The 23,226-nt window shown below is 39.6% G+C and overlaps 1 protein-coding gene and 1 long non-coding RNA gene across 13 annotated transcripts in view; one reads left to right on the forward strand and one right to left on the reverse strand.

The window, feature by feature from the left end:
- The first annotated feature begins 3,914 nt into the window (after positions 1–3,914).
- Positions 3,915–23,226, forward strand: part of PDE5A (phosphodiesterase 5A) — a 50,175-nt gene continuing 30,863 nt past the window's right edge. For 3 of the 4 annotated variants that reach the window (XR_008430379.1, XM_053940029.1, XM_053940031.1), the window contains exons 1-3: positions 3,915–3,997; positions 16,243–16,825; positions 17,528–17,617. Coding sequence is in view for 3 of the 4 variants with exons in the window: in XM_053940029.1 (XP_053796004.1) it covers positions 16,247–16,825; positions 17,528–17,617 (669 nt within the window). In the remaining variant the exon portion in view is untranslated. Of the gene's footprint in view, positions 3,998–4,813; positions 4,929–16,242; positions 16,826–17,527; positions 17,618–23,226 lie in introns of those variants that run through there. The other variant, XM_053940032.1, reaches the window with a different exon arrangement.
- Positions 16,665–23,226, reverse strand: part of LOC128786641 (uncharacterized) — a 45,516-nt gene continuing 38,954 nt past the window's right edge. For 5 of the 9 annotated variants that reach the window (XR_008430384.1, XR_008430390.1, XR_008430381.1 and 2 more), the window contains 2 exons: positions 22,884–22,942; positions 16,733–16,818 (listed from right to left, as the gene is read on the reverse strand). This is a non-coding gene — a long non-coding RNA (uncharacterized LOC128786641). Of the gene's footprint in view, positions 16,819–18,493; positions 19,688–19,736; positions 20,849–22,883; positions 22,943–23,226 lie in introns of those variants that run through there. The other 4 variants (XR_008430386.1, XR_008430382.1, XR_008430387.1 and 1 more) reach the window with 4 other exon arrangements.

The raw sequence follows: 23,226 nt of genomic DNA on the forward strand, positions 1-23,226 counted from the left end.
AAGGGAACAGAGAGTACAGAAGTCAATATCAGGCTGTTGCCAAGAAGGCATGAACAAGGTGATGGTATTAGCAGGAACAGAGCTTGCAAGGAACCCAAAATATTCCTTCCACTTCACTGGAATTTGATCTGTGTTCAGATGGATTACTTAATCCTAGCTTGGTGAGACACTGCAGGAATGGGAGAGACAATCTAGGGAATGCCCAAAGAGAAAATGAATGATCAGAGGGCTGGAAAACATGATGTTCAAGGAAGAACTGAAAGCTGGGGCACAACTAAGCTTAAAGGAGAGAAGGCTGAGAAAAAGAGGGAGACTTGCTAACAGCTTTCCAACTTATCCTTAGACTTCAAATAGAAATCAGAAAAAGTTCAAATTTGAGCATACTGATAGATTTAAATATCAAATGCTAACTTGTTAAACTCAAATCCTAACTTACATTTTTCAGGAGATAAAGTTTGACAGCGTTTTCAAGACAAATATCCATGCATTACAAACAGCTTTGAGAAGCTGCTGCTTTCCTGACGCGAACAATAATTTTGGCTGGTACTTTGATTGACACAACTGCTCAGTCACATTTAAATCAAAATAGGAGGAAGCTACTATTTTCCATGGCTTCCTGTAGGACATATGCACTGTTATCCCAGAGGAGAGGGCAGGTTATGCAATTGCTGAGCAGCTCTGGGGAAACATTTCCAGCAATTATTTGGAAATGACTGAGAGAATAAACTTATAAGACATTCTCATAATTTAGTGTTTTCATCACTAAATAACTATTAGATTTTAAATTAATTGGGTTTTGGTTACTATTGCATGCTCCTTATGCAATGGAATGAAAGGGGAATGGAAACTTGCCTCACTAGTACTAGGATTCTTCCACTGCATGTGTATGAAAGTGGTGGCTAATAAAGAACTGGAATAGTTTCCTCTGCCTTATCATATTCTAGCCTCAGTGGCCATATAGTACAGTCCTAAAGCTGATTTAGGAGCAAAAATGGACCAACTGTTTTCCAGATTTAAGAGATGGTAGAAAGACAGCCAATTCCCACTTCATAGCAAAGCTAAATGCTGCTCCAATTCATCTAATGAATAAGTCAGACAAGTTAACAATGTTGACATCTGATATGCTATTTTTTTCTTTTTTAAAGGGAAATGAAATAGAATTATATTACTTTCAAATAAATTTAAATAAATATAGAGTTCTTTGAGCATAAATTATTACATAAATACTTTTCCTCTGGTTACATGCTTCCTTATTTATTCTTACTAATTATCCTGAGTTAGCAGAATTTCTAATTTGTGTGCCTTGAGCATACAGAAAACAACCTCATTTTTTAATCTCCTTAGATGACAATATTTGCAAAACATCAGATGAAAGATTTCAGCTAAACAATTTTTCCATCCACTAGTCCTGCAGTAGCACAGCCTACTGATGGAAAACCTTCCTGGCTTTGACACTGAGCTCTCAAGCAGCTTCTAAACTTGAACTAGACATATTTATTTGTGTGTAATAATACAAGCCCTTCTCAGGTTTAGAGCTACTCCACATCAATTCTATCCTCTGAGCCCTGGAAACAAACTGGAAAGCTGGGAAAGAGCTAAGATACACAGAGGTTTTTCAGAGCACTTGGGAAGCCAAAATTATGGAAGACCTTTTCCACTTTGACCATTCATTCTTTGTTATGCTTGGCCTTCATCCCCTCCTGTCCCCTTAAAAATGAAAACAACATGTTCATTATTATTCATGGAATTCACTGGATATGGGGAAGGCATCCCTTCCCCCCCCCAACTGTTCCATTTTTATTGATTTTGGGAAAGACTATGCTATTCTTTGCTTGGGTAGCAATCCTTTGAACTGTTGCTTTGCCACTGAATTCACCACTGATCATCAGGAAGATAATAATTTGCCTTAGCTTCACTGATTCTTATCTGCAAGCTAAATACAGGCCCCAGCAGCAGCAGCAGTTGCAGCCACGGGTCCCTGCTCCTTGTGGCACAGAGTACAGGGATGCTGGATGCACCTCAGCTGGCCTGGTATTTAATGTTACATGTTTACAGTGCTCCTTGGTGCAACCTCTGTTCCTGACTGGGGCATACTGGATGTTACCACAGGATAAATGCTTATTTCTATTAGTGCTACTCCTAATTACATGAAATGAGATACTATCTATTGCAGCTGACATAATTGCATTGACCATTACCTTGTTATTCTCCTATGAGACAGAGAGAAAATACTATCCTACTTTTTAAATACCAGTAATTAAATTATATATTTGTATTTCTCCTTTTGTAAACAAACTCTTTCTGCCTCTTTACAAAAAAGATATTTCCATGTGTGTTGGTCCTTCTTGTGTTTCCTGTCTAGATCACCTCTGATGATTCTGCAATTACTTTTCGAGACTGGATGAGCAGTACCATGATCAATATTCCATATGAGACCATTCAGGGAATGACATTTCAGCTACTTATAAAATCTGCATTCTATTATTGTATGTTTTACATACAATTGCTATTATACTTAGGCATTTTAACACAGTGCCATTTTCCAAAACCTCTGCCTAGCTTAGGAGCTTTAACTGCCACGTTTACTGTAGCCTCAGAACTCTTTTTCTGAAATGAAATGGTTAATGCAGAAATTTTTGATTTACACAATGGGTTTATTTTTTTTCTAACATACCACTGTTTCCAGGTTTTGGCACTAAACATCTGCTTCATTTATTACCATGTTGTCTGTTTATGCAGTTTGCTTGGTAATTCTGTATTTCCCTGTTGAAGGATTTGTCTTTGCCTTGAACAGCAGCTTGACTCATGCTGTGTGTAACTGGCTTATGCTTTATCTTCACATTTGCTCTCTGGTCACCATGCACAACATTTCCCCTGAGATTCCCTTTACAACAGAGTAATGTTCATGTAAAACCTCCCTTTCTGTGTGCCTCATATTATGCACAAACTCTCACAGCCAAAAGACACACGTGTCCAAGTCAGTGCTACACACAGATGTGACACAAAGACACAAAAGCTAAAACTTTTCCCTTGAGCTCATGGACAGGCTCTGAATCCCTTTGCTGTGAAGTTCCTGATGCAGCCCCTTCTCAAGCTGCAGAACGCCATCTCTCTACATACAGGAGATATGTCTCTGTATCAGAAGTCTATATACACCTGAAAGGGGATTAAGAGCAGCAGAAAATATTTCATACAATAGCTCTCAATTCACTACACAGGAGAATAATTTTCAAGACTCTGTAGATTCCCTTTCCCTGAAACATTCTACTATTATATTTATCTTACCTTGCATGTGTGGCAACACAGAAAGCCATAGATATGCATTAGACTTTGTGAAAGGTGAATTGTGAATGCAGAGTATAAATTATTATAAACGTCTGCACATGCACATCATAGAATGGAACTACAATACATGAAAGTGGTGCTCAGTGTTAACCAAAATCACAGTCCCAGCTGCCTAATTTTGAGAAAGTAGGAGCTGTGTGTTGAGCATCCTCAAAGCTAAGCTGTGCTTGTTCAGAGTCTAAAAGGGACAGCCGCACTGTAGGCATGAACGACTGTAAAGCCAGGGGTTTAGTACTCCTATCCAGGCTGAGGTCTGTCAGAGATCGCACATTGACACCCGACAGCAGAACCCTCCAAAGCGACTCTCGATTTGTCAAAAAGACACTTTTTCGAAGCAGGCGGGGCCGCGGCGGAGGTGGAGCCGGCTCTGCCCGCTGAGGGACCGGTAGCCGGGCCGGAGATGCGCCGCGGGCCGGGCTTCCAGCAGCCCGCACACCTGGGAGCGGGGCGTGGGCTGGGAGCTCAGGGTACCGCAGCTGTAAAGCGAGCCGGGCCAAGAAGGCAGCGCCGGCAGCCGCGGCGGGAGGCGGCAGAGCGGCGGCGGGAGCATGGAGCGCTGCGCTCCCCCCGCGCCGGAGCAGGAAGCGGTGGAAGCGTGGCTGGACGATCACGGCGACTTCACCCGCTCTTACTTTGTTAGAAAAGCTACGAGGTAAGACCGGAGCGGCGGCGGATAGAGGCAGTTCCTTTTTTTACAGGAAAACCTCATTCTTTTCCATTTCACTTTGCTGCCTCCAAAGAAAATAAAAAGAAGCGATTCCCACCCCACCCCCGCCGGCCCCGCTCTCGAAAGAGCAAGAACTGAAACCACCACGCAGCAGCTCCGTCCGGCTGCCACCGAAGGACACATGCGGCGCTTCCCGGCGGGCTCTCGCCTTCAGCCCCCGGCCCGCGGCCGCTCTGCGGTGGGGAGCGCCCGCCCGGCACCGCGACAGCTCAGGGAAGTTGTCCCAGCCCTGAAGCTCCCTGTCCTGGGCTTTTAATTAATTGTGTTCTCCTCGATTCAAAACAGACGTGATCAACTTTTCGTGAGTAGCGAGCAACTGTGTATTTCCCCGCCCTGCGAAGTAGGTAGAAGCCTCAAAGAGCATCTGATGTCTTTGGGGAGGGCGGGTTATGTCAGTGCTGTCATCTCAAAACAAAGAGCTGCTCTTCAAGGGCTCCGTCACCCTGTGAGTTCATCACCTTTTTTGACAGGAGGGCGGCCCCCGGAGCGGCGAGGGCCACGGGTTAAGCGCTGATGCGCCGAGCACAGAGTATTCGAGACCGGAGCTCCGCCCGAGGAGGGAGGCTCAGGAGCCTGCCCAGTGGGGAGAGCGCCTCTGGGACGCTGCGCCTTCCCCTGGGAGGGAGGTGGGGGTGCAGCCCGGGCAGGGCGGGATCACTGCCCGGGGAGCGGACGCGCTGCCGGCAGGGGGCGGCGCGGGGCCGGTGGGCGCCGCCGCTGCTCGGGGGCGGCCGCTCCACGTTCGCCCCTTCTCGGTGCCGGTTCTTGCGAAGAACCCAATGTTGAGGACCTGAAGAGCTCGTCTGGGCATTTTCCCCTCTTGGCTTGACATGCTGCCTTTTGGAGATAAGACGAGGTATTTGCTCACTGTTGTCACACACTTCAACAGCGGGACTTCAAGTTGACTTGGAGTAAATTCGGCTATTTTTAGAAGTGGAGTCAGGTTTCCATTTTGAATATTTTCCGATAAACAAAGCCGTGGGGATGCAGAGCCCGGGCGATCTGCAGCTCTCACGGTATATCTTAGCAAAATCTCGGGTTAGTAAGTCCTGCGGTTGGCTCCTCAGACACGGCGTCTCCGCGGGCTCGCTGCGCTCCCGAGACGCTCGCGCCATCTGCTCACCACTGCCGATTTGCTTCTTCCCCGAGTCACTTGGCGGGGATGGATGCATTCTGAATGAGGTTTTGCTGCTGCTGCTCCTCTCTGCATGGGATGGGGCGGTAAGAAGAGAAATCCCCATTAATAATTGACTCGCAGAGAGCTAGAAAGCTTCAGGGGTCACCTGCTTGCTTGTGACCATCTGTCAGGCAGCCCCCTTTCTTCTGCTTCTGCTTCCTTAGGTTTATTTAACAGGAAAAAAAAGCCTTTAAAATGTCTTTTAAGTGTTCAATTTTTTTTTAAGGCTGTACATAGCTGCAGGATGCATAGATGGAAATCGTTAACCTTGATGCTCTTCCAGAACACCAGTGCATGGTATGGCACTGAAGGGCAGCTTGTTTGCCCAGGAAATAGGGTGCTAGCAGCTTTCAGAAGTAGCATTTTCCCAGTTCAGCCTATCGCACTTCCTTTGGAAATATTGAACAAATAGAAATGCTAATTAATAGTAACCACTGTGTCAGATTTGTTTTCCCCATGGGCAGGATGGGTTAGCTCTTTTTTTTTTTTTTTTTTTCCACTGTGAGGCACAGTTTTGAATTTGTGCCGTTCTGAAAGAGGCAGTACTTCAGAAAATACAATTCAGTCGCGTCTCCATGATGGTAATGCCTCTGCAGTTAGAGAGTGGTTTGTAGAAGACTGTTGATTTTTGAGCCCTGTCTTTGCAACAAATCTGTGATGTTTCTGAAATGACGGAAATATTGCAATTGTCCCAAAACTCTCTTCTCTGCTGTCTTGCATGGAATGTTCTTTGTCATTACCGTATAAATAGAAAACTATATAAAATAAGGAATACCTCTCCTATGTGTAAGTTTGTATTTGAAAAGACAAATTACTTCACTGTATATTGGTTCAAAGATGATAACATGTAGAGCTGAGTGGTTTGAAAGAACAGCCATACTTTTTAAAGAGGTTTAGTGTTCCAGTTGGTATTGTTATTTAGAGCTTGAAAAGAGAAAATCCTATCGTCTAATACTGTACTTTGTTTTAGCTGAATTTTTGCAGAGCAGCAAACATTGAATAAAGACTATGCTGTTAATGTTTTGCTACTTAGCATTGTATTTACTCTCTCAAGTAAAGCAGGGTTCCCTGAACTAGTTTTGACACTTTTCTGATCGTAATTTACTGCTTCTCTTTTTTGTTTTGTTTCATAATATGCCGAAGTTCTCACAGGTCTTGGAAGCAAAAGATCAAGAAGTTAGTTAATCTGGTATTTTACAGAGCACAGAGGCATATTCAACTGCACATTGTGAGGCACAATTGCTAATGGATAAAGATAGCTTGTGTGTCCGTTTCACAAAAATTTCTACATAGAAAACGATCACTGGCTCCATCACTTATGACTGTGTAATACAGGCTGTTTCCACTCACATTAATGAGCTTTGAATTAGTACCTAATTTAGCAATTTTATAATGAGTATTGAATAGTTAATATATTTTTTCTGCAATTAATTAATTCCCACAGTGTTTTATATGGTAGTTCTGTTGGTAATTTCCAGATACAAAGAAGTTTTAATTAGGTGTCTAAACAATACTTAGAAGATGTATGCTTTGTGATTTTTTAAAATATGGGGTTAGGGTTATCATCTCATATAATTAAGTAGTTGCCTCCTGATCCAGTTTGAATAGAGCAGTTTGATATTAGTATATGTTGTTGTGATTTGAATAAAAGTATTTTCTGGTGAGGTAGCACTTTAAAAGATGTTTCTTTCTATTCACAATTCATTCATAAAGTGACGACTGTTGGAGTCACTGTCCTCTCCAGTCCATGTTCTGGATTCTTGGAGAGAAGGGCTGCAGGTCATCAGCTTAACAAATGTGCACCTGTGTTCCTCTCTCCCCTCCAATGTGTTGCAGAAGATGAGCACATTCCAAGGGCTTACACCTCGTATTTTGATATGCAATGCCTCGAGGTTGGCAGTGTCTGCAGGAAGGCCCCATGCCGGCCTTATTCCAGGCTGGGCTGGCTTTATGGATATTCTCTGATAAAACTGCATTGATTGACTTCCACGTGAGCAGTGCGAGGCTACCATCCTACAAGTGTATAATCCAGGTGAATAGCTTTGAGTCCTCCCTCCACTGAGTAGATGAACTGGGATCCCATGAGTAGGAAGATATGGAATGAGATATTTATTGCTTTATTTTGTACCAGGGAGGCGAGTGGCATGTGGAGGTAATATAAATAGCTGTTATCTGTGAGGTGCTGTTCCAGGATGATCAAAGCGCAGCACAACAAAGGGGAAGTATCACTGGCGCATTGGGGACAAGATGAATTTGGTTCACTCAGTGAGGCTGTGCTGGCTGACAAAACTTCTGGCTGGAGAGTTTGGTACTGCGCACCTAAGGGTCAAGAGTTTTTAAATGCCTTGCTCCTATGAAGTTTAAGCTTTGCTTTTTTTTCCCCCGGGTATTGTTATTTTTCCCTTCCCAAAGTTTTAGAATTGCCTATCGTATTCTGGCTTCACAGAAACATTTTCAAGTAAGGTGATTCTGCTTTGTTGCTGCAACTATGGTTGTTCTAACTAAATGCTATAAAGGCATAATCTGCTGGGTTTTGGGTTTTTTTTTTGGGTCATGTTTATGGCTAAATTCATTAGCCTTTTTGTCTTCCTGAAGTTTTATCTTTTTACATTCCTTTAAAAAAACAACGTGTGCATTGCCATGCTCTAACATCACACTTATTTCAGCCCACTATGGAATATTTCTGTACTTCTGACTTCCTGTTTGTCCCTGTTTTAAAAATATGGGAGTGATTCTTAGTGCTCTTTGCACTCAGAAGCAGCAGGCTGCCAAAACAGTCAAAGTAAAATTTCTCCTCTTAATTAGAAGTAACTGTATTCTTACAGGCAGCTTTTAACTGATTCCCTAAATGTATGGTGTGACGAAGGCAAATTATTGATCCAAATCCTTTATGCCCTTCAGTGGAAATAATATTATTTTGTTATAAATACATCTTGGCTTATTAGCAGGTTTGAGAAATATTTATAAATTAATTAAGGTGGGGCTGTATTTGGAAAAATAAATGTTCTTAACAGTATGGTACTTCACAGTGCTTCACTGAGGATTCCAGAACTGGTGTTTACTGGGAAACTGTGCTAAAATTCAGATATTACATTACTTGAATATATCAATTACATTTATTACATGGAGAAAAGTCAAGCACAGTTGTTTGGGACTTTTTTTTCTTCTTGATGGCTGGTGGACGATCAATTTGTAATGGGCTGCCTGCAGTACTACATTAGTCAGGACATTTGCCTTCTAGCCTCTGTCTAGAGGGCTTTTTAAAATGTCTTTCAGTCTGAGACAGCTATCTGAAGTTGAATCTCCTAAATATTATGTGTCACATGCATGCTGAGTATTGGTAATGCGTGTGTGCTGATTTTTTTATCATTGAATGAAAATTCTGATTTTCAAAGACAAAGCTATTGGAGGTTTTCTGCACTGAAATGTGCTGTGGCCTGTGTTTTTCTTTAAAAGGTGTTGCATACCAAAAAAAAGTAATAATCCTAAAAAGCCAGAGGTATGAACCATATGTACTCCTAACATGAGCTTGGTGAGTAGACAGTGGGCTTTGAACTTCCATGATTGAAGGACCCCAGTAGCACAGGATCCTGTGCAGTTAGTTGGGATATGCTGAAAAGGGGACTGGCTTTTCTAAGTTACCCAATGTAAAGCATTTACAAGAAGGCTGCAGACCCACTGATTCTTGGGACCATGGCTTGAAACCCACAGGAAGCAGTAGTGTTAATGCAGGGGATCAGAATATTTTTTCTCACTTACTTGGTTTTATTGGATGTTTACCAAGCTTTTCTGAGAACTAAGTACAGGGAAAAAAAATCAATTTCTGTGTGAATCTTGCAAAGTTTTCTTGTTGGTATAATGATGTTCGTAGTTATCCCACTTATAAACAACGTCTCCATATCCTTCCTTATGCCTTTCATGATAACAGCAAAGCTTTAAGATGATCCCAAAATGTTTTTAATTACTGATTCAAAAAGCATTCAGGAAGCTGAGGAATGTTACCTGTATTCATCAAGTTGCAAATGTGATTGACTACTTCTGGCATTTGTTGCTGGAAATAAAGTGAGGTGAGTGCTGGAGTATTTTGAAAACAATCTCTAAAACAGCAATTACTGTAGACTGAAGAAACTGTCATTTGAGAAGTGATAAGAAACCATTTACTAGCAATTTACATCTTAAAATTCCCCCAAAGCTCTAAACTGAACTCCTACACAGAATCTTTGGTATGGAGATGAACTAGTCAGCAGAAACTGTGAGTAGCTACAAGGAGAATGTGCTTTCACTCAGTTCTGCTTGCCCTATGCGATAAAGAAACAAATGGGTGTGCAGAATACATTAATTAAAAAACACTGGTAAACCGTAGAGGATGGGTAGAAAATAAGATGGGGCAAACCACCCTGGCAGTTAACATCCCCTTTTTGCCTCCTTCTGTTTCAGGCTAACTATTACCATATTACAGTACTTTTGATCTTTTGATCTCCTCTGCAGGAGACTCAAGAAACTTCAACACCTTTCTTTGATTTCTAAGTTATAGAGAATCATAGAGGTTCTGTATTGGGAATCTTATGAAGAATCCTCATGTGTGGAGGATATAGGCAGTACATTCTTGACGTGAACTAATATGCTACCACCTACGTTCATTTTCACTATTAAATAATTTTGGTTTTGTCATGGAAAAATATAGTTAATAAAAGGACGGTATAGAAGTATTTATTTTCTTTACTGGAAAAGAAACATACATAAATTTATATTGAATACTTTTTCATTTATATGATTGACTTTAAGAAAACTGTATTTTAAACAGGTCATTAAATACAAAAGGAGCTATTTGCAAAGTGCTGGAAAAGAAGCCCTACTCAATTAGCCTTCATGGATAACACAATGGTTGTAATTTCACATTGCCACAAAATATCACCACAAAATTTGCTTAGTAAAAGATATATATTTGTGCATTATGGATAACTCACCCCAGCAGAGAGAGCCATCCCAGAGCCTCTGCACCTACAGTTATACCTAACTACCTAACTACAGTTATACCTAACCTCTGGTTTAGGAATTCAGGTAGAAATGAAGTAGTGCTGAAGATCTACATGAGGTCTCCAAGCTCATGTGAATTTAACTCTTAATCCATTTTTCACTGAAATTACTGGTCTTGTTCTACTGCTTTCCCAACAAAACCATTCGGTACCTAGTTATTTTTAATTTTTTCCTTTTTTTGGGCTTGGAGCAAGAAGCAAACTTACAGAGGAGAAATAAAGGTCATGTTTTAGAATTTCAACTTTAATCCCCGAGGATTTATTCTGTCTGTCTTTATAGTGCAACTAGAAAGTCTCTTCTGTGGAAGAAAGCTTTCTTGTAAAAAGTTAGTTGAAATTAGGTTATTAAAGAAAACTTGAAAATAGCCAAGAATAGCCTGTCAGTGTTAGTTTTCCAATTTGAATACTTTTGCTACAAATAATAAAGCAATCTCTGCCTTATATTTTTTAAAAAAAATGAGCATTCAGACAAAATGAAAATGTCATCATTCTAAAAAGTTATTTCAGTCTCTCATGAGCATGGTTTGAATCAAGAATTAATGTTCTAAATTAAGAACTGTATCCAAACAGAAGTAATTTGTTCCAATTGAAATGTTTAAAGCTAAATGTATGCTAATATATTTAACCGAGTTGTGCTAAAAAACTGACACTGTCATACTTCGTATTCCAGAACTGCTTGCCTACCCCTTTGAGAAATGGCATCTCCACTAACTATAATTGGGAAGGGTTTAAGGAGAAACATCTGGTGTTTTGTCAATCTACTCTTTTAGTCAGTTTGAAAACACTTCTTTTACAGTCAGTTTACTGATTCCATCTAATGAGGCCTTATACAATTTATTTAAATCTTTCCATTGCTAGAAAAGAGACAAAGCCACTTAGAATGTGATTGTGGAATAGGAAATACGAGAAAGAAAATGGGCAGGCAAGTATAATATCCAAATGGCTTTGCATTTCAAACTCCTTTGCTAAAACTGCATAGTTTTGGAGTTTTTGCTAATGCTTTACATGATTTTTGTGTCTAAATTATGTCAAGATGCTGGAGAGAAATTTGAAGACATCTAGTGGTTGTTTTATGGAAGGCAATTGAGAAAAAAGTTATGAAGTTTAGCCTGAAATTGATTTCAGCATTGTCAGGATTAGGCTACAGGAATTCAGACACTTGAAAGCTGGCATTTTCTAGTAGGCAAGTTTGTAATCCCTCTCCTGAAGTACCAATAACTGCTGCTTTGAATGAAAAATTAGCAGAACAGTCCACACAGCTACTAAAACATCATATGTATCTATGAGTGGTTTGTGAGTGACAGAGAAAACAGGGAATTATTTGCCGTTTCATTGAAAACTACTTATCGCTGTGTTCTGTTACGGAACTGCTTTCTTCGTGCAAGATAAGTAACATGCAGCTTTTACTGTTGCATCTCAGTGTTACCTTTACAATCTGTTTTTTGTACGTTTTCTCCAAAGGTGCCAAGCAGTTGTGCTGAATGGTCACATTGATGAGTTCTTACATAGGCTATATGTAAGCAAGACAATCGCAACCTGGCTGTTAAACACCTTCACTGTGCTGGGTTGTTGGGTGGTTTTTTTTTTGAGAAGTCTGCTGTGTACTTTGAAGATAATCACAATGAAACAAAGATGGGTACGATAAATTATTTAATATTCCTGGTGTATGAGTAGCATAGTGATTAGTGTTGTGTCAGTATGGTTTGATGCATATGGCGCAGGAAATACAGCAAAGTTGTCTTCAGCTCCACATGTGCCCTCCTGCATGACCTGGCTCAAGACATGTTGCTTCCTTGTGCCTGTGTTTTCTCAACCATTGATTTTTTTGTTTTTATTGCCTATTAATACTGAAAACCTCTTGCTGTAGGGACAGGTCTACTTTCTGTGCAGCATTAACAAATCAGGGCCAAAGTCTTAATTCCTCTGAAGCTTGCAAGGTCTTGCATAATGCAGATTATGTGTTCTTGTATATAAATAGTGATAGAGGGGAGGATCACACCATCTTTTTTTTTCCTTCAATGTTTTGCCTGCCATTGCATTTTTATCCCCTTCTTAGCACAATCGCTTCAAAATTCCTCTCCAGTTTTGTCATGTGGTGATGAAGTCACCAGCCAAATTCAGCAGTCACTACTGCCATTTTTTATAGAGGAAATCTTTCTTTGGAAATCTTTGGATTTGGCGTATAGGAGTGACTAAAAAATAGTAACTTCATATTCTATTCTTGTTCATGAGCTCTAAGATAATTACATCTTTCTTGAGTGAAGGTTCATATTAAAGGATCATAGTGCTGAAAAGGTTGCATCCTGGCCGTGAGGCATATGGGTCCTGTAGGTCTTCAACTCACAGTGATTGCCATGGTGGGATAAGAGACATTGCACTGAGTTTAACTGTCTGCATGGGTCACTGTATCTGCTCCTGCAACTTCTAAACTACAGCCAGGGTCCTGTCCTTACAATCAGCTCTTGACAACGCCAATGCTTACTGAAGACTGCTCATATGAAAGTCCCAACTGTTGGTTTCTTCCTGCAGTCCTTTCAAATGACATCTTAATTGTACATGGCACTCGCTGTTAATTTCCAGGAGCCTCACTCGTGGCTCAGGACGTGTCTGGTGTTGGATATCTGCTGAGCTAATTCTGTGCTGTGAGAGTACTTGTGTTAGTCATAATACCCTTCTTGTCATGCATTGTTAAATAGGACTGAGTGTCAACAAGTGGACACATGTCAAGACACCGAGAGATTTTAAATAGAGTTAGAATACATCAGCTCATGCGAAATGCTGGTTCTTCCACCCGTGCGTGTAACTGGGTGAGTAAAAGGAGCTAAATAGTTTCCTTGTTAGAAGAGGCATTTGGGAAAGGTCACTGAACACTGTTCTTTTTCCAACTGAATTTGAATGGCTTTCCTGTTGCCCAAAGTAAAATGCTTAAAAGGCTTGAAGTTGAAAGCCATGCTATAACCAGTTTAGTTAAGGATTTGTTGTTGTTGTTAATCTAAAGAGATTTCTGAGAATCATGCACTCTGTTGGCAAATTATTGAACCATCACCCAAGAGAAATTAAAGGACAGGAATATGTTATTCATAATTATTCAGCTCCACATATAGTTCTGTTCAATGTTTAAATGCTTCATAAACATTGCTGATACCCAGCAAGTAGTTCAGTTCTTGTTAAACATAATTCCTTTCATGTGAAAGGTTTTACAGCTGTGTTCCACATCCTTCAATAACCTCCATAAGAAATGGAGGTTATTTTACACAGTAAAAAGGCAAGAGGGTAAAAAACTAATGATCTCACGGCCACAGTTTGAGAACAGGTATTAGCATTCAGAGTACATTGTTCTTACTGATTGCTACTGCTACACCATTAAGGCCTGGGGAAATCATAACATGACACTGCAGAATAAATAAAATGACAGGTTTCTACTGATAAATCAAATTTCTGCTGTAGTTTTTTTCTTTATGCATGAAGGGTAATGGATTCTTTCTCTGCCTTGCATCTTGTATCAACATATCCACATATGTAAATTCAGTGTAAATGAGGAAAAGGGAAAAGGATGGCTTTTTACAGTCTCCTTTCCTCAGGAATAAGTAGGCAGTGAATCAGATTGCTCTGCAAATTGCTGTTGCCCAACAACAGCACAGGTTCATTTCCAAACATGCATTCAAATATGTGCATTTTCAATTACATGGCTTCTGAGGCTCATCAGTTGTTGGAAAACACCCTCCATCTGGTACTATGTCATTACTGCTACTTTTCAGTCTTACCTTCCATTAATGCCAGTACTCAGAAACAAAGTCAGCACACACGTGAACCTGGGTCAAGTCAGCAATCTTCTTTAAAACTATAAATTTTCCTATACCTACCTTCTTATGTCTGAGGTTTAAATGCCTCCAGCTGGTATTTGCAGGTTCTTTTCTGCAGCCTTAGTGCTGGATGATAGTTTTGTTTTGGAGAAGCTAAAATTTCCAGGTAATTTTTTATTTTGAAGAGATCAGAGTAAAACAAAAAGGACCCACATATAACACATCTGCTAACAAGAGTTAGCAGCACTGATTTTAGAGGTTGTACTGTATCTACATACAGATTTTGGTATCTTTAGCTTTTTAATTTTCTTAAGGATATATTTGGTCATTTTAATTTAAAATATTTATTCTTTCTCATTCAGTCTAATAAATGAAAATTCCAAGTGCAACCAAATGCTAGCTTTTTATTTTGACTCTCAGTGAAACAACTTTTGCACATGTGACTCTGTCCTATGCAAATCATATTATGCATTGCAGTAATGAATGGTCACAGTTCCCACATTTAATGTTTATTCTGTTTAATTAATGGAAAGTAATATTGTTGAAATCAAATTTCTTGTAATATATTAGTTGTGCTTTGCTTCACTTCAAGAAACACTTGGATGAGGTTAATGCACAAAAATAGGTATCACTGCTTTACTAAAGGAGGATATTTGGTTTTCAATAATTCAATTTTTATAGCATTTTTTGGTTTTTTCAAATTTTTATAGTATTTTATTTTCCAACAGTTGAGGTCTCCAAATGGTACGTGATTGAAGAAACTCTTTCAAGCCTTCCTAGTATAAGTCTAATAAGTTTCCTTTTGTAGATGGCTTGCTATTAAAAATAATATTGTTGGACTTTAGATTTAATGGATCACTTTGCTTTAAGGGTTAATTGTGCTTACAGTATTGCATCTTACAGCAAAGATAAAGGTGTGCTGTAAGGAAAATAAGATTGTACAGTCCTTTTCATAGGTAACGTACACTGATGTGTGTAACTGATCAGTGGCTGACTACCCTGACTCAGTTCAGCTTCACTCTCAGAGTTCCTGTGGTCTGCTGAGCAAATAAAAAATATCCCAAATTTAAAACATGACCACCATGAAAGGTTTCCAAAAGATCAGACTTGTTAACAGGATTTTTGCTGTTCCTAGGCTTGTATGTTATGTAATACAGCAAAAACACATTTCTTCTAAGAGTAGGGCATTTGCTGTGAGGAATCCTTGACACTGAGCAAATAAAATAAAAAGCCCTATATTAAAAAAAAAAAATCAAACAAAAGGCAAAAAAAAAAAATTTGAAAGAAAAACCCCTCAGATTTTGGATGAGAAAATGGTATCATGAAAAAAAAGTACACTCATATTATGATGATATGCAGTATTTAGTGAGGACATTATTAGGGTTGGCTTTCTAGTGCTAAGTTAATTTGAGAAGCACAGTTAAATAATTGAGATGCATGGCATTTTTTAATTGGTGGTGAGCACTTAAAAATACAGTTTTAGGGTTTTTCAGTATTTGGGGTTGAGTGTCATCCGCAAGGAAAGGAAATAGGAGAGATGCATGAAAACAGTCTATTCTTATTTTGGAGGGGGTTGAATTGGTAATAATCATGTTTCTTTGATGGTTTTTAAGCAAAGCTTTTATGCTTTGAGTCCAACCAGCATTTTTTATTAACTTGGAGGGCAGGGAAGTTAACTTAAAAACAGTATATTGGCAACAGAAAAATAGGGAGGACTGCGGGTCTGAGAGAATTAAAGTTCGAAATTATTTTTTAGAGGTTAAAACCAGAAAGTTTTGTCTTCAAATGAAGATATGTATTATACAGAAATCCAAATCTTAGTAATGGAAAGGACTGGAACTTTTCAGTCACAAAATGACGGTGTAGACTTCTGATCTGTACTCTGAAAGCTACAGCATAAGTGGTCCTCCTCTGTCTTATTCAGGTATTTTGTCTAGGCAAAAATAGCTTATTTTTTACAGGGCAGAAACTGTTAATGCTTAATCTGGGCTATGTGCTGCATAAAATTGGAGAATATTGATATAGAGGAATCTAAAGGTGCATCAGTATCCTCTGTGTGAAAAGGTTTAGTTATCCTCTCAGTGTCAGCTTCCAATATGTGCTAGAGGATTTTCAGTTTACATCATTCGCTGTATTTCTGGTTTTGTTTTACAGAGAAATGGTTAATGCATGGTTTGCTGACAGAGTTCACCCCATCCCAGTCTGCAAGGAGGGAAGCAAGTCCCAGAGCGAAGCCTGTGCCTGTCACCAGCCTGCCTGTACTGAGACCACCAACTCTGGGACACCAGCAAGGAAAATCTCCGCTTCTGAATTTGACAGACCCTTAAGGCCTATTTTTGTCAAGGACTCAGTAGGAGCAGTGAGCTTCCTCTCTGGCTCTGACAAGAAAGAACAGATGCCTTTGCAATCTCCAAGGATTGAGACCAGTGCAGGGGATCAGTGCTCGAGACTATTAGAACTTGTGAAAGATATTTCTAGTCACTTAGACGTCACAGCACTTTGCCATAAGATCTTCCTACACATCCATGAGCTGATCGCAGCCGATCGCTACTCCCTGTTCCTGGTGTGTGAGGACAGCTCCAATGAGAAGTTCCTCGTGAGCAGGCTGTTTGACGTGGCAGAAGGATCCACCCTGGAAGAAGCTTCCAACAACTGCATTCGCCTGGAGTGGAACAAGGGCATTGTGGGTCACGTAGCAGCCATAGGGCAGCCTCTCAACATCAAGAATGCCTATGAGGTAAGCCAAGAAAATTTATCTTCAGCAATTCTTGAAAAAGACGACGCTGCCACATTATTACCTGCTGGAATATTGCCATTTTAGTGCCTGTATTTGGTGATGTATCGACTTAAAAAGGTCAAGATGCAACCTTGACACTATGGTTTTGGTCATAATACATGTATTATAGATGCATGTGCACACAGAAACATGAAGCTAGGACTAAAAAAATGAGAGTTCTGTTGAGGTGATTATTCAAAGTTCAATACTAAGGTGAAGAAATGAAACAAGCAATCTCTGATAAAAGCAAAACCACAAACCACGTTTATGAAACTGTGTTCCTCTGTGGGCACAGATATTTTAGTTTATTTCTGTAATTTCTTCTAGATGATAAAAGGTAAACTAGGCCTGGTTAATCCATGAGCGTATTTATTATAATGATGGTCTAGGCTCAAAAACAAGGCTTCTCCCAGGGTTTGGGGTTTTTGTTCTTTATAGCAGTGGTCTTAATCTATTGGCCCTCATATTCCACACAAATGCTTTTCTGTTGTTAACACACTGATAGGAACAATTTTATATAATTATTGGCTGGTAATGAAACCTTTGTTGTCCTGGGTGACAGTCAAATAAAATATTAAACTTTTCTTAATCTATTAACCAAGCAAGAAAAAGAACTGGTCTTTATGCTAGTAGTCTAATAATTGCATTTTTTTCTTGTATCAGGATCCAAGATTCAATGCAGAAGTTGACCAGATCACAGGGTATAAGACTCAAAGCATTCTCTGTATGCCAATAAAGAATCACAGGGAAGAGGTAAGTTGCAATCTTGGGATCATTTAATGTAATATTATTTCCAGTCATGCTGATGCTTTAAACTTTCATTAGCTGGCAGTCATCATATTCCAACCATTTTTTTTTTAAAGCAAGACTGCTTATGTTTGTTTAGACTGTAATTTTATCTTATCTAGTTGAGTAATGTAAGCCAAAGGGAACTGTCAGGAAGAGTTTAATCCCAAATGCAGCAGTAGAATATATGTATTTAACTCCAGAAGTGCTGTTCCTGCTTCCTGTACTCAGTATCTGTCAGCATTAAAGTTCTCTGCACACTTACTGGTCTATCTCAAATTGTGATTAAGTTACTGTACTTCAGCTTAGCTTGTATCTATATTGCTTAATTCAGAGGGCATAAAGTGGGTTTTATCATTTTCTAAAAACCTGATTTTTTTTTTTTACACTCTTTTAACTTAATGTGGTTCCTAATTTATTATTTATGAGCTAAGTGCCTGACATCAGGCATTGAAAAACACATGGTGTCAATGTGATTCAGAAAAGTCATCCTCAAGTCATAACTTAAAACACTCCTAATTTGAAACAATGTGAATCTGGTCACTGAACTCTTGCCCATATTTCCTGTCCATGCTGCTTCTCATGGGAGCTCTATCATCCTGTCTCATGCTATTGTAGTAGGGAGAATTCTTATTATGGGCTAACAACACCTTCTTGCCCTGAGTATTTGAAGAGGGAATTCAGTAAAGTCCATGAAAGCCAATGAATGGGGAAAAGAGGAAATACACTCTTTTGGAGTAAGGAAAGTATGGTTGGGTTTTCTTTGATCCTGACTGTAGTGTCCTTTAGCCACATCACCAGTTCTAGAATACTCATAAAATATAAGGCTCTCTACACAGTGTATCAGAGCTTTGAAATGGAGATTTTTTTCTCCTGGAATTAATTTATTTTTCAGAGCATTTAGAGTTTGCTTCCAGAAAGCTGAAGCTCCCAAAAAGAAAGGTTGCCAAGACTGATTTGAAGACATCATACCTTTTTTCTGCTCTTCCATCTTTCACTCCTCTTCTAGAGTGTCACCTTGACTTCTACTGCACTGAGCCTTTTTTTAAAATTAATAAATTAAACTCCTGCATTAACTTGTTTATTGAATCTTATTCTAGCTGACCCAGATGATTGGCCAGTATTTCCTTTCTTCACGTACTGCAAATTTCAGCTTAAATTATTTTGTTCCATTCTTCCAAGGACAGCACTTGATTCTTTCCTACTCCCATTCCTGCTTAAAAGTCTTCCCCTTTCTACCTGGCAGCAGTCACTGCTGGCCCTGGGCCAGGAGATGAATGAAGCAGATGCCATGTGAAGAACTGTCAGGGATCAATGGTCCATGTCAGGCTGATGCAAGGTTTCCAATTTCACCCAAGCCATGCCATTTTCTTTTTGTCAAATGGAAAAAGATGGTATGTCCCACAGAACTGGGTACAGTAATGAGCTATGAAGCCCTGCTGCCTGGGGAGAGTGGAAGTGCTCACTTCTCACCAGGTGCTGGTGGCAGGTGGGGAAGCAATGAGAGCTGCAGTCTGTTTGTCCAGTCCACCATGACTTAAGGGCTGAATAAACCTGCAATGGGCCATGTCTTTGGCCAGCTTCCTCCTCCTGAGCACGTCAGCAAGTGGAAATGAAGTGGGAATTTATTTTGACAAGTTCAGCCAACATGAAGTTTGAGGAGCCTTATATTCACAAGCAATAATTTGAAGGTTTTAAACTGTAAGATTTCTTACAGGAAAGGATGGCAGCCCCTATTTTTTTTTTGGAGTTTTACAGTCTCTACCAGAAGGTTTTTTTCATTCTCGCTGTAACAAATGACTGACATGTTTTTGGAGAGACACTGGAGTCAGTGAATCAGTCCTTAATTTTCCACTTGCATTCTGCTGCTTTTTCTGTTTAAAAATCCCCCAAACAACAAAACCAGAATACTGGCTCCTCCCTGTTAAAATAATAAATAGATAAAATTTTAAAATCCCCAAAGCTCCTCTAGAAATATTGAGGCCTGTGAACGCTGCCTTAGCCCAGGACGTCAGCAATCGCAGTCAAAAGATGATTCTGGAAGACATCCAAAAAACAAACACTGAGAAAGAGGAACAACTGGAGCTTTCTGTTTGTTTGTTTAATATTCGTGCTATTTTTTTAAAAACAAAAGAGTCAGTAATGGAGAGGAGGAAAATCTCATGCTGATTACTAAATCCTCTGGGCCTGCTGAAGTACGAAGATTTTTCCAGTAGATATTTTTCACATTTGCCTGTATTTCCACAAGGCATGTGAGAAACCAAAGTCTCATTTAAAAATAACAGCTAGTAAGAAATTCCATAAATGAAAACAATTTGATTCACAGAAGAGCTCATGGAAAGGACCCAGGAACTAGTAACAATGAGACACATTGCAGTGCAGTAAGAGGACTTTACCTTTGATGTAGTTTTCTAGACACTTGTAAACAAACAGTCATTTTGACAGGACTGGATAGAGAATAGACATCCTTACTCCATTCCTCAGCTTAAACCAACTTATGGAGCTCTCCAGGAGGTTTGGGATACCTGGAGAATGGATGGTTTCTGAAGCACAGAGCCATCACAGCTACCATACATCTCCAGGAGTGACACAATTTTCTGTTATTGATGATTTTCTTTTTTTTTTTTTTTTTCCTTTGAGCAGGACATAGTAATTTTCATAAAAGGCAATTTCAGTTTAATTTCTACTAAAATCAGTAGGATTTTCTCATATGGAGCTTTTAGCTGAATTAACTGAGATGTCTCTCCCAGGCTGTGAACATGTAAGATTGAATTTCCTAGTGACTGGCTAGGGAAATGTTGGGGTTTTTTTCTGGCAATGTTTATTCAGTTGTTCAGTTTGTTGTTTACTGGGCCCTATCTCCTGTCACTGGGAAGTTCTTCCCAACAAATCAGGGGTGCTACTTACAACAGCCTTTGAAAATCCCCTGTTGAATTTTATGGTGTAAAATGGGACTGGGTACATCACCTTTAGCCAGCTAAATTATTTTCTCCCCCAGTGAACCCTTCAGATAGCACACATCCCAGTCATTGAAAGAGAGAGCAGGCCTAGCCAAGCTGATGTTAAACAGACTCAGTTCCAGCAGCAGTCTTGCTGCGGGATTATGGAGATCAGTAATTTGCTTCTTGGATGGCTTTTCAGCTTATGCTGAGATGCACATTATAGTAGCTGGACTGCTGCGAAGCGTGGAGGCTGCTGCTGTCATGAATGATAAAAAGGGATGTGAAATTTTTGTTAATAAAAAATGAAAGTCTGTAAATACAGTTCTATCATTGCTTGATAATTTTAGAAGCTTTAATCCAGCCTCTACAAGTCCAGGTGAGCAAAGTAAAGTCAACACTCTTTGTCTTCTGTAGTGGGTATGTTCTCTTATCAAAAATGTCACGTTTCCCATTTCTGTTACATTTCTTTGGCTTTGACATAATTTTCCTTCATGTGCCAGCAAAGTAAATAAAAAATATACCTCCTTAAGAAGCAATATTAATTACATCAGAAGTCAGCTTAAGTAAGAACCTACTGAAAAAGGCACCAGCTGCCTTTAGAGCTAGAACAGCTTTCACAGAGTTAGGCCTGTAAATTTAATGTGCAAAAAACTGTAGCATGAAACCATCCATATAAAATCCAGAGCACAGTCATCAGCACTGAAGTCATTAGTTGTCACCCACTAGGCACTCTAGCCTGCTACTTTTAGAGGCAGGACTCAGCTATTGCAAGAAAACAGTGAAAATGAAGTTATCTGGTGATTAGAAGAAATATCTCCTTGTAATGTGGATCAGGATTTATTAAATTGGAAAAGTAGCACAGCTAGAAAGGAAAGGCTAAAGAACAAGTAGAAGACTGGAAGATCACCTATGTTACCAGCAAGAATACAATCAGAAAGCTGTGCTCAGATATGGTAAAACATGTGTGGGCATGTGAATCAGCAGTTGATGGAAGATTTGTTCTTCTTTGGGACTGAAAGTAAGGGAACAATTCCATCATCAGAATTGCTTTTTGTCTTTGTGGTCTATGTCTGTATTAGGTGTTCTGAATGGAAAATAGCAAAATACTTGGTTTCTGATCCAAGGGGAATTTCCTTCTGCTCACCCCTTACGCCCTTCCAATAGGGCAAACCCAGAAGAAGGCTCTTGTTGGGAACTGCAGGACTCCTCTAGATAAATTGTGTTCTGTAAGCCCACCTGCCTAGCCCAAATATGAGGAAAAGCTCAGGAAAAGGAGCTTGTAGCACTCCACAGTACACTGATTACTTCAGTGATCAGGCCATAAACTCACAGATGACAAAGCATAAACAGACCCTAATGACTTCAGTCTTTCCCTTAGCTTTGGTTTTATTCAGTCCAGAGTAGTACCGTAAGCTTTTTTAGTCCCCTGTCTAGCTGAGTTCAGAGCAGTTGGTGACTTTTGATTCAGTTTTTCTGCTCGTGCAATCTTAACTCCCAGCTGGAGATCACAGATTTAGCCTATTGTTATTTGTGATTTGTTCAGAATAAGTTTTAAAAATGAGGATTTGGGTTTCATACTGTGCTTAGTATTCTCTAAAATGCGGGCATATGTTCTCCATGGCCCCAAATGCTACCACATGATTGACTTTTGTCCTAATTACATAATTACTTTAGTAACAGGAGCAGATCCTCTCGAGTTTCCTACATCTTCTCCTAATTACCTGGTTGCAGGCAAGACTCCAATGGCTAAAAAATGCCTCTCGGAAGCTTTTTCTCATTACTGTCTCTGCACCATATTCTATGGAGTTTTGAGAAGTACACTTTAATTTTAACTGACATAAATGAAGTCAGAATTTGGGCCAGTTTAATTTTTAAAACTATTCACTTTGTATGAAAAACAAATGGGCACAACACAAAGTTGTTTGGAAGCTTAGAATGCCACTGAAACAGCAACTAAAAAGAGGAAGGTTTGCATATGCACAACATTTTCATCCTAATCAAGTCAACATGAATTTTAGCAGGTTTATTCTCTTTATTTCCTCCCCCTTCAGTTAAAAGCCTTTATTGAAACTCTGTATCAAAGATCTAAAACTGATCATTGCTCTTGGAATACGTGCCTTTGTTAACGTATCTGAAACCTGGAGTGCTGATGAAAGGAGCCTAAACAGACTTTTTTTTTCCCTGTATTAATATGGTACTTTTACTGTTTTCTTATAACTTTTTTTTTAAGCACTGCACACTTTCCTTTCATGGAGGGGATGTATTTAAACAACCAACATGAAAGTACTCACCTTTTGGGTGAAAAGCCTCTGGCCTTGTTAAGGTTGTCTTAGCTCATGCTGGATCAAAACTGGAAAAAAAAATAAATCAGCACCCAGGGAAGACAGTGGTATGAGAAGAGATCTAAGCCTTAATTTTTGCACATGTAGATTAACATAAAAGCATAAAAGCTGGTTAAGGGGTTTGCTTTCATTCAAAGTCTGCCAGAGGAGAATACAGGCTGGTAGTACACTGTTATTTACAGAAAGGAAGTCCACTGGATGAGAACTATTCCTCACTGAAGTAAGTACGAGGTTGACTGTGGGGGAAAATGGGATTCTATGGAATTGAGCTTTATTTCAGACAGGCATTTTT

Source organism: Vidua chalybeata, chromosome 4, assembly GCF_026979565.1.
Source record: "Vidua chalybeata isolate OUT-0048 chromosome 4, bVidCha1 merged haplotype, whole genome shotgun sequence".
Taxonomy (NCBI): Eukaryota; Metazoa; Chordata; class Aves; order Passeriformes; family Viduidae; genus Vidua; species Vidua chalybeata.